This window comes from Echinops telfairi, unplaced genomic scaffold (assembly GCF_000313985.2).
Source record: "Echinops telfairi isolate 266 unplaced genomic scaffold, ASM31398v2 ScPeMD7_443;HRSCAF=831, whole genome shotgun sequence".
Classification (NCBI taxonomy): Eukaryota; Metazoa; Chordata; class Mammalia; order Afrosoricida; family Tenrecidae; genus Echinops; species Echinops telfairi.
This window is the reverse complement of record NW_022104341.1, coordinates 58,146,414-58,158,570: the sequence shown is the minus strand read 5'-3', so window position 1 is coordinate 58,158,570 and position 12,157 is coordinate 58,146,414. Positions and strand designations below refer to the sequence as shown.

Genomic DNA, 12,157 nt, shown 5'->3' with positions numbered 1-12,157 from the left:
CTGTTTAGGAGGTCGCCTTGGAGACCCTCAGGGGAGCCCCAGGGTGTGCGCCTGCCCGCGGACCCAAGGTTGGGGAAGTGCTAGCCGCCCAGCGCGCCAGTGCCGGCGGTGGAGGAGCTGCAGGTCCGGAGGCCCTGAGGAGCCACGGTCAAGGGCAGCAGCGCGTGGGTGAGAACACCCTCTTCGCCAGGCCTCGGGGCTGGAGGGGAGACTCCGCATGGCAGCAAGGGAGAGGATGATTAATTTACTCCGGGGTGGGACAGACTGGGAGCGGGAGCGGCCTTGCTCTGAAAATGCCCTGGCTTGGCCGGAACCACTGGCTGCTTTACCTTTACCGTCAACAAATAAGAAAAAAAAGCGCTCCAGATTTAGGAGCTGCAAGTGGCCCCTGGCTTACGGCCGCCCAGCCCGCCTGCAGGTGTGGGCTCAGGGGGCTTCAGTGGAGGCCCGCACGGAGGTCCTTGCAGCCAGACGTCTGAGTTCTGAGGCCTCTTCCTGCCGCCCAGCCTAGATGGCCTGCCCAGAGCCTACCCTGTCCTTTCTCCGGGTTTCAAATAGGGCCTTTCTTGTTGGAGTTTGGGGAGGAGGGGAGAGGGGAGTGCTGAGCGGATTTGGAAACAGCTATTGCCTCTGTGACTTTGGAGTAGAAACGGAGTGGGCTACTTCATCCGGCTCAATGCGTCTCTGCCCCTTCATCAGTTAGGTAGCAGCACACACAGACACTTCCCTACACATGCATTCATTCACACGCAGGCACACACTCACCCACAGAGACACATAGTCAAATGACACAGGCACACAGGTGTGCACAGAGGGGCAGACACCCTCATAGACTGTAGCACACTGTCACACACATAGGGATTCTCACACACAAACTCACACAGACACTCGCATAGACAGGTACACACGGAGGGTCACATATCCACTCACACAGACACTTCTACACACAGGCACACACAGAGAAATATACACTCACAGGCACATAGTCATACTCAGCCACATACACAAAGTTGTTCACACTCACAAGCACAAAAACTATCTTTTCAGACACACACATCTTCTGCCCCATTTGTGTGTAACCTTTGCCTGTATCTGTTCAGACACTGGAATCCCTGGGTAAGACAGCAAGTTGTATGCTAACTAAAAGACTGCAGGTTACTATTCGCCCAGAGGTACCTTGGAAGAAAGACCTGGCAATCCACTTCTGAAAAATCAACCACTGAGAAGCCTATGGAGCACATGTCCACCCTAGCAGACTTGGTTCACCATGAGTCACAGTTAACTTGATGAAAACTGCACCCTTTTCTCCCACACACAAATCACACCATTTTGGTCTTGTCTATGTCGCCCAGTACAAATTCACAACCCCCTGGAGAGGAGGGGTCTTGTGTTCTAGCGCAATGAAGTTTCACCATCCTTGCCTCTAAGCACCATTCTGGCTTGTACTTCTAAGAGAGATATGTTTGTTCTTTTGGCAGTGTGTGGTACTTCCAATATTCTTCACCAGCACCATAGTTCAAATGCCATGATGTTTCTTCAGTCTTCCTTACTCAATATCCAACTTTCACATGCATATTGAACATACCATGGCTTGGGTCAGATGCACCTTAATCCCCCAAATAGCATCTTTAAAGAAATCTTGTGCAGCAGATTTACGGAATACAATGCATCGTTGGATCCCTTGACTGCTATTTCTATGAGCATCGTTTATGGATTGGAGCAAGATGAAATCCTTGACCCCTTCAATCTTATCTCAGTTTACATGATGTTACCTGTTGGTCCAGTTGTGAGTATTTTGGTCTTCTTAACATTGACTTGTGATCCACACTAATGGCTACAATCCTTGATTTTCATCAGCAGGTGCTTCAAGTCTTCCTCACTTTCAGCAAACAAGGTTGTGTCCTCTGCAGATCGAACGTTGTTAATAAACCTTCCTCCAATCCTGATGCCACATTCTTCTTCATATAATTCAGCTTCCCTGATTATTTATCATCTTACAGATTGAACAGGTATGGTGAGATGGTATGACCCTCACACATACCTTTCCTGATTTTACACCGTGCAGGACGCCCCTGTTCTGTTCTCAGGCCTCTTAGCCCAGGTACAGGTTCTGCATGAGTACAATGAAGAGTTCCCATGCTTCTCAAAACTATCCATAGTTTGTTATGACCCACACAATCTAGTGTTCTTTGCAGAGTCAATGAAACACAAGTAAACATCTTCCTGTTATTCTCTACTTTCAGCCAAGAGCCATTTGACAAAAGCAATCATGTCCCTTGTTCCACATCCTCTTCTGCATCTGCCCTGAATTTCTGGCAGCTCCTTGTGAACGTAGTGCTGCAATGGTTGTTGGCTGTCATTCAGCAAAATTTTACTTGTATGTGATATCAGGGACATTGTTCTATGATTTGTTCTTTCTGTGAGGTGGACTTTCTTTGGAATGGGTACAAATATGGATCGCTTCCAGTCAGTTGACCTAGTAGCTGTCTTCCAAATGTCCTGGCATAGACGAGTGAGTGCTCCCAGTGCTTCATCAGCTGTTGCAATATTTTAATTGGTGTTCCACCGATTCAATTTCTGTTCATCTCTTTCACTTAATCATCTCTTCCATTTGCTATAGCTACTCTACAATTAGGAACACGTTTCATAGTCTTAGCTGACATCCACTTTGATCTTTCCTTTCATTCCAGTCTTTCTAATGACCTTTTGCTTTCTTCATGAATGATGTTCTTGATGTCCTCCCACAGCTCATCATCTCCTCTGTGATTATTGTTTAATGTTCAGTATTCTTGTTTAATGTTCTTGAGATGTTCTCAAAATTCAGATGGGATATACTGAAGGTCATGCTTTGACTCTCATGGACTTGTTTTCATTTTCTTCAACTTTAACCAGAACTTGAATATGAGCAATTGATGGTCTATTGCATAGTTGGCCCCTGGCCTGGTTTTAGATACTGATATTGAGCTTCTTCATTGTCTCTTCCCACTGATATAATTAATTTGATCTGGAAAAGTCCACATGTTTAGTCATTTTTTGTGTTAGTTTTTTTAAAAGGCATTTGCTATGAATATGTCAATAGTCTTGCAAAATTCAATCATGCCATCTCCAGCTTCATTGCTATCACCAAGACTATATTTTCCAAAGACCATTCCTTCCTCTTTTTTCCAACTTTTGCTTTCCAATGACCAATAATTCTTTTTATAAAATCATTTTATCCGGGACTCTTACAGCTCTTATCACAATCCATACATCCGTCCATTGTGTCAAGCACATTTATACATTTGTTGCCATCAACATTTTCAAAATATTTTCTTTCTACTTGAGCCCTTGGCATCAGCTCCTCATTTTTCCCCTCCCTCCCTTATGAACCCTTCATCATTTATAAATAATTATTATGTTTTCATGTATTACACTGGCCGCTGTCTTTCTTCACCCACTTTTCTGTTGTCTGTCCTGGGAGGTGGTTATATGTAGATCATTGTGATTAGTTCCCCCTTTAATTCTTGATGCATTTTGATTGCATTTTTTTTTAATCAATTTCAGCCTGAAGACGTTGGAAAAATTCTTCAATTTCTCTATCATGAGCTTTAGTGGTTGGTGCACAAAAATGAATACTAGTTGTATTGATTGGATTTCCTTGAATGCAGATAGACGTTATCCTATCACGGACAGCATTGTACTTCAACACAGATCTTGAAATGTCCTTTCAGAGGATGAATGCAGTGTCATTCTTCTTGACTGTCTCACTCCCAGCAGAGTAAACTATAGAATTTTCTGACTCAAAATGATACTACATTTATTTCAGCTCCCTAATGCCTGAAGTATCCATTTTTATGTCTTCCATTTAATTTTGAACGACTTCCAATTTTCCTGGATTCACACTTTGTACATTCCAAGTTCCACTTACCAATTGATGTTTGAAGCTGTTTGGGGCCATGCCCCCATCAGCAAAGGAAGGTCTCAAGGACTTCACTCCGGCAGACTTGACTCCATCCGAGTCATTATGGTCAGTTCCCCTTTGAGAAGCAGCTCTTCCTCAGTGTTACTTTGAGTGCCTTCTGACCCGAGGCATCTTCTGACCCGACCTCGGGCCAAGTTCTCCTCCTGTTCATTAGGTTTTCAGTCACTGACCATGTGTCCATGCTATCCATAGGGGTTTCAGTGGCTAAGACCTCTGAAGTGGACAGCCTATTCCTTCTTCGTACTCTGTTCTTAGTCTGGAAGCGCTGCTGAAACCTGCTCGCTTTGGTTGACCCTGATGGTATTTGATGTACCAGTGCCCTAGCTTCCAGGGTCACAGCAAACAGACAAGTGGTGGTGAAACAGTATTTGATTGCATCAATAAAAGTTATGAGTTCTTAAGTTTCCAATTACACTGTAAAGCACTCCTGAGGAAACTCAACTTCCACATTAAAAAATGGTAGGAAAAGTGTGTGTACTTCATTTGGAAATTAGTCTCTGTTATATACTAACTTCAAGGATCCCTGATGGCACAGTGGGTTAAGCCTTGGGGTTCTAAGTGCATGGTCAACAATTCAACTCCACCAGCTGCGCCTCAGGAGGAAGATGAGGCTTTCTCCTCTTGGAAAGATTTACAGCCTCTGACACTCTACCAAGAGTCACTATAAGGCAGAACTTACTTAACAGCCATGAGCTTGGTTGGTTTGAGTTATCCTAACTAAAATGATTTTATATCTTTCTCTTAGCATTTCACAAAATTGTCCACAGGTTGTAATGATGTCAGATGATGCCAAAGACCGAGCCGCGCATTCATTAAAGAAAAAAGGGAGTGTGTCTTCTCTGAGCGGTCATGAATCCCGGCTGCAGGGACGTCACGGGCCCACCAAAGCGTGAGTAACTAAATGTTGTCTTGTGATCTAAATGCAATTACTGAGATAAACAGCTCCCTGTGTCTAAGGGTGGGGGATCATTTCCTTTGCAACCTATAAATTATAAAAATAGGCAAGTACAAAATTCAGCTCATATTTATGGGCATATTTAAACAGAGAATATGAATGTGTAAGTGATTTGTTGATCATAGCAACATTTTTACTATGTCAAAGAGTTTATAAAACAAGCAAATCTACTCAAAAGAAACGTTCACGTTTCCTGGAATTCTTCTCCTTAATGCTATATAGTTTTTGCAGTTTGGTAATAAGTATACACATAGACAATGCATTTACCATTATCTCATACCCCTTGTATAAAGTATTTTCAATGTTTTGGTCATTTTCTTTCAATTTATAGTTATATCCATTTATAGTTCATGAGATAGGTGAACCATTCCCCAACTATTTGGAATTTTAGGTTGATTTCTGCTGACTGGCTAGTTCGTTTGATTTACGTAAATCATAAGCCTGTGCTTGCTGGCTTCTCAAAAGTATAGTGAGTTAATAGGTCAAAAGGGTATAAATACATTTTTTGGCTCTTGCTAGATATTGCATTTGCTGTTCTAAAGACATGAATCAATGTTTAACACTTTTGTGGCATGTCTTTTTCACTGCCACTGGGAAGAGAGAAGACAATTGTCTGACACAGACAACAATTAACCTACATAGAAGACTTTCCTTCATAACAGTTTCCACAGATTTGAAGGGGGGGCATCTTTATCCCCATGGTTAGGAAGCAGGAGTTGATGTGTCCTGCGAAGTCGAGATTGGAAGATGATAAATATGCATTAAAGTTCAGAAACCAGACTCTTTCTAGTCCCTGAGTTTATCAATGCATGTATTCAGAGTTTATTCCTGCATTTTCCACCCTGGACGTTTGTGGGTTATAAACAGATCCAGGTAGCAATCCCAGCAAATGTCAGAAATAGAGCTGGAATAATAACTTTGACAATTCTGTTTAAGGACCTCTGGTGGTGGCGCTGTGAATTCGGCATGGGGCTGCTAACTGCCAGATCATTGGTTCAAATTTACCAGCCACTCTGCAGCAGAAAGATTCACGGTCTCAAACCCTATAGAGAGTTATTTTGAGTTGGAATCAACTCAATAGCAATGAGTTTGGTTAGGATTTTGGAACTTTATTTAGTAACTGATTGTATGCCGTTCTGGTTACTATTTTTTTTATAATCCTTGGATTATAAATGACACCAAAACCCAGAGGAGGGACGATATCAGAACTTAAATTATTAGCACCGGTTTACAGAAGACTGTGGTTGACAGTGGAAGCCCAAAATCCATCTCAATAAGAAAAAAGCAGGGAATATTAAAAACTTCAACAAAATTTAAATGGGTCCAAAACAGAGATGAAATGATAAGGTGTTGTATTTTAACCTAACCACAACTGTTATAAGTCATTTTACAATATTCTCAGTCTGATAACAAGGCTGTTCACATCCCTGGACTGGTCTGAGAGGATTCACCAGAGGCTTAATCCTCATGGGAAATCTATTTCAAATGTTTTTAAAATTTCTTTAGAATTATTTTAAAATACTTATCTTTAATTCAGCTTACTATAAAAAATTCACAATAACCTTTAGCCCCCAAACTAAACTATATCTCTATTTGCATACTTTTAATTTACCTCCTCCTCAAAAACAAATGGCAAAGTCTCATAAAACCCAGTTTGACTAAATTGAAAGAATAAGCTATGCTTTTTTGCAACTTAGTGTTGATGAAATGTAAAGGTAATACAAATATAGTCAGTCCTAAATTTATAGATGACTCCTACTTGCCTTTTAATGTTATATAAGCATGTCCTCACTTTGAAACTACTGAAATAACTTTTATTCACAACACATTATTTATCACATACTTACTACACAATGTACCTTTTATATCACTGAAAAGATTTTGAACCTTTTCTTGCACTAAATTCCAAAACCAAAATCACTGTCATCAAGTGAATTTCAACTTATAGTGACCTTATAAAACACTGTAGGGTACAGATGAGAGCTCCTGACACACGGAATCCAGGTCAGATAAATCCCTCAGGTACAGTAATGGGAGTGGCGATACCAGGAGGGGGAAGAGACCATGAGGGAAGGGAGACAGCCATCGGTATAGGACATGAAAATAATAATACTTTATAATTTATCAAGGGGTCATGAGGATGAGAGGGGGGAGGGAGGGAAAAAAGAGGAGCTGATACCAAGGGCTCAAATAGAGAGTAAATGTTCAGAAAATGATAAAGCAACATATGTACAAATGGGCTCGATACAATTGATGTATGGATTGCTATGAGAGCTGTAAGAGTCCACAGTAAAATGATCTTTAAAAACAAAAACAAAAAACACTGTGGGTTTCCAAGGCTCTAAATCTGCACAAGAGTAGAAAGCATCATCTTTCTCCCAGAGCGGAGCTCCTGGTGGTTTCAAACTGCTGGCCTTATAAGTTAGTATAGCCCAAGGCTTAACACATGACCAGATTTAAAGCGGGACACCATTGACTGGGGGTGGGTGGTGGTGTTCTTGATTAAAAATGTGGCCTATATGGACCATGTAGACCGTTCCCTAGCTTGTCGTGCATTCTTTCCAAAAATCGGGACTTTTTTAAAACACCAAAAATCGGGACTGTCCTGCCAAAAGCGGGACGTCTGGTCACCATTTTACTAAACTCACTGCCAATGAGTGAGTGCAACTCATAGTGACCCTGGAGAGCAGGGGAGAAATGCACCCATGGGATCCTGAAACAGTAACCCTACAAAAGTAGAAAGGCTCTCTTTCTCCTGAGGAGCCGATGGTGGTTTCAAACTACTGTTCGCAGTCCAACGCATATGCACTATGCCACCAGGGCTCCTCCTCTTGTACTAAAAGTTAGGCTCCACAAGAATTGCATGGACCTGTTTGAACTTAACTAGAAATTAAACTTAAAAACATCACTGGGTATAGACAGCTTATACTCACTGGGATCGATTTTTCAGGAACAAATCTTTACTAACAAATGCATGTTAGTTCCCCCATTATTTTTTATATATTTCAAAGTTAGAAATTTGGACTCCCAAATTATTCTGAAGCCTCGGTTTGAACGTTGGTTGTTAAATAGCAAATGAGTAGTTCTATTGCCCTTGCAATGTAAATGCTACTTAAGGAGTTGCCTCCCCAGCTCTAACCCGTACTTGCTTTTCCTTGCCTCCTTATGTCTGTACAGGTGATTCTCCTTCATGAAATGAATCTTCAACTAGTAGACTAATTCTGAAACTTTGTTGTTTGTTGTTGTTGCTAGGTGCTATCAAATTCATTTTGATTCATAGCAAACTTCGGTACTACAGAATGAAATACTCCCCAGTCCTGTTCCCTCCGCACAATCGTTAGGTTGGAGCTCATATTGGCAGCCCCTGGGTCAATCCATCTAGGCAGGCATCTTCTCCTTGTTCCCGCACCTCCACTTGACCGAGTCTGATGGCCTTGTCCAACGAGTGGTCCCTCCCAGGAACATGTCCAGAGTTCATGAGACAAGTTTTGCTGTCCTTGCCTCTAAGGAACATTCTGCTCTACTTCCTTCAAGGCAGATTTATTTGTTTTTGTTTGTTGGGGCAGCCCGTGGTACTTCAATATTCTTGGCCACCACAATAATTCAAAGACCTCAAGTCTTCTTTGTCTTCCTTATTCTGTGCCCACCTTCAGATGGAAAGGGGTAGTGAAGGCTGATCCTAGGGGTTCTGTGCCTTCTACTAACCGCATGAAGGAGGAACTTTGGCAGTAGAAATTTGGGTTATCAAATTTATCATCATGCTCAGTCTTTGAATGAACTGAGAGGTCACAAGGCAGTACCCACCAGAGGTTTCTTCCAGGGCTGATGTGTCTGCTCCTCTGGCCATCCACGGCACGCTTTACAGGGACCGTGGGGTCTCATGACGGTCTGCAGGGCCTTCTGATCCGTGAAAGGAAGAAGGCATTCACATCAGCGCAGTTATTGTTAGCATTTTCAGGATTGTCTTTTCATTTCCATTGTTCTTTTATTGTCAGGTAATTCTATGTGTGACTACCCAAAAAAGCACATCTAGCAATGGAGCTTACATTTTAACTATTGGCATCTTGACCTATTTTTTCTATACCAACTTAGCTGTCCCCTACTTCGTTTATAATTTTGAGTTGGGGTTTATGTTTAAGTTAAGTAATTTGTAAAAATGAAGAGTAATAATAGGAGCTATTGAGTCCTTTCTGTGTAGCTCCTTTCATCTTAATAGAAGCGTGATTACAGGGGTTAGCGAATTACAGCAGTTAGCAAATGACAGCCCAAGGACCAAATCCAGCCTCTCACTTCACTGACTTGGAGTTGATTCCGACTCAGAGTGGTCCTATAAGACAGGGTGGAAATGCCCCTGTGAGTTCTGAGACTTGAACTCTGTAGGGGAGTAGAAAGCCCCGTTTCTCCCACAGAAGCGGCTGGTGGTTTGAAACTGTCTACCTTGCACTTAACCATACACCACCAGGGCTCCTAACCACAGCCTCCACATCTTCATTCTCCCGCCCTGGTAGGGAAAAGGTTACATGGTGAGATGCTGAAACCACAAGCTACTCCACAGGAGGAAGGCAGGGCTTTCTACGCCAATAAGGGGTTCTAGTCTCAGAAATTCTGGGGCAGTTCTACCGTGTTTTATAGGGGTCACTATGAGTCGGTATCAACTCATGGCGGTGAGTTTGGTTTGGTTTGGTATTTTGGTTTGTTTGTTTGTTTTTGATGGCATAATGGGTTACTCATTGGCTGCTAACTGCAAAACAACCGTTCAAAGCCACCAGCTGCTCCGGGGGAGAAAGATGAGGCTTTCTGCCCCTGTCAATATGTTCAGCCTTGGAAACCCAAAGTGCTAGTTCGGTTCTGTCCGCTAGAGTCACTCTGAGACGGAATGAACTCAATGGCAGTTTATTTTTGGTTTGGGGAGTAAGTGTGGTTTTTACATGGTTCTAAAAAGGAGACTATTTAGTGACGTAGCACACTAGTATGAACTTTAACTTTCAATATCCATCAATAAAAGTTTCTTGGAAGATAGCCATGCCTATTCCTTTAGGTCTCTGGTTGTTTTCACAGGATAGTAGCCCAGGTGAGCCATTGTACTAGAGATCATAGGGCACGTCAAACCAGAAATATGTGCTGCCTGGCCTTTTACAGAAGAATGTCTACAAGATAGATACTATTATTATCTTCATTTTACAAATGAAAAAACTGGAAGTTTAGGAAGGCTGTGGCTCCCAGGCTACAGAATTAGCAAATGACAAACCAAGCTTCTCTTTACTGACACGTATTCCATTTCCTGAAATTCGACAATCGATTGTGTAAGTTGCCTTAATAGTGCGCGCCGCCTCTTCATTTACTACAACTTTCTGTCTCCCAGCCAGGGGTTTGAAACAGGTGTTCACATGGTGGCTTTCTCCATGAGACCTCAGCCTGTGGCTGACATTGAACAGAGTCAAACTGATATGCTGTTCTCATGTTCTGGAACTGGAAACAGAAGCCCTGAGGTTAAGTTACTTTCCCGGGAGAACGTGACATGAGATACACCTTTATTGTCTCTGAGGCCAATAATTCAACTGGTAGTTCAAGTGTGAAGTTGGGGGCTGAACAGACTTTTGTCTCTAATGAAATTTACTATGATATCATATTAACACAATATTTAGTTAATATCTAATGATAGCTAACATACTAATTCCCTCTGCCTTTAGTCAGTTCTGACGCATAGCGACTTGACAGAGGTTTTCTAAAGCTTTATGGAAACAAATAGCTTCATCTTTCTCCTGCTGAGAGGCTCGTGGGCTTGAACCTCAGACCTTCGGATTATCAGTCCAGCACTTTCCTGGCTGGGCCACCACCCCAGGACTCAGGGTTCATGCTAATTATGTCATTCTATATGTACTTTTTTCAGTTATTCAGCATGAGTTAATCTACTATATTTCAGTTACAGTAGCACATGTTACATGTATAAAGATGAATAACTCCAGGGCTTTAACCTGCTGAAACTCACTTTTTTTCAAGTAGACTGAGCACCATTTGATAGTTTTTAGCCCATAGGCTAGGCCTTTCCACTATGAGTGGCTAAAATGGCAACAATTGGATTCATTTCTTTATTCAGAAATAATGATGTACATATCTATGAATGGATTTGGGGCTCAGCCCACACTTAAATCTAGCCCCATTCTGAGAGCAGTTAGTTCTCATAGCATGGCCCTCTCAGTGCTTGCCTTTATGAAGAGATCACTGAAGATATGGGTGCTGTAGCAAAGTGTGGCGAAGAAACCAGATGGTGCCTGCCTATCACAAAGTATATAACGTTAGGGGTCTTGTGTTAGGCCGGGTTGACTAAAGAAACAAATTTATTGACACTCATATACGTATAAGAAAGAATTTTATATCAAAGAGTAATTGTATATTAAGAAAACATCCCACCCAGTCCGTTTTGTGAGTTTTCTTACCATTTTCATCATTGTTGTTCTGATGTTTATTGAATCTTTATGACGTTCCTGTTTTTCATTTTAGCCTAGAGGGAGCAGGTACTTGGCACCATGTTCATGATTTCAGGCAGAGCAGAGTGTGTGTGTGTGTGTGTGTGTGTGTGTGTGTGTGTGTGTGTGTGTGTTGGGGAGGCATGTCACCAGCCACTGGATGAGTGAAGGCAGGGGCTAGCCACACTTCTGTGTGTGTGTGTGTGTGTGTGTGTGTGTGTGTGTGTGTGGCTTTCTGAGGCATGTCACCAGCCACTGGATGAGTGAAGGCAGGGGCTAGCCACACTTCTCATCACCTGGAGAATGTGGGAAACAAGGGGAAGGTTGTGGCTTTCTGGTTACAACTGCTGGTGTTGGCATTGGACGTTTGCTAGGCCAGTGGAGCGATTGTCGGTTTGTTGTCCTGATCATGTACCACTTGCAAAAGTTCAGAATGGCTGAGCTGTGTCAGGCTAGCTGACGATTCACCCGCTCCATCTGCCTCATCTCTCACTGCTTTTGCTACCCACTTCCTGTCCCCTGAAGCTCAGGTTTCTAGCATCAGCACATTTGGTCTCTCATATCTTTATTGTATTTCTGGTTCCAAACTCAACTCCAACGCAGGGTGAACCTACAGGAAGGGGTAGACCTGCCGCTTTGGGTTTCCTTTTATTTTTTTATTTTTCATTATTTTACTGGAGGCTCATACAATTCTCATCACAATCCATACATACATCCATTGTGTCAAGCACATATGTACATTTGCTGCCCTCATCATTCTCAAAACATTTGCCC

General features: G+C 42.3%; 1 protein-coding gene across 2 annotated transcripts in view; it reads left to right on the top strand.

Annotated features, from left to right (window-relative positions):
• Positions 1-12,157, top strand: part of DYNLT5 (dynein light chain Tctex-type family member 5) — a 36,353-nt gene continuing 24,196 nt past the window's right edge. The window contains exons 1-2 of one of the 2 annotated variants that reach the window (XM_045292123.1): positions 1-168; positions 4,729-4,850. In XM_045292123.1, the coding sequence (XP_045148058.1) occupies positions 4,735-4,850 (116 nt within the window). In that variant the 5' untranslated portion in view covers positions 1-168; positions 4,729-4,734. Of the gene's footprint in view, positions 169-4,723; positions 4,851-12,157 lie in introns of those variants that run through there. The other variant, XM_013003899.2, reaches the window with a different exon arrangement.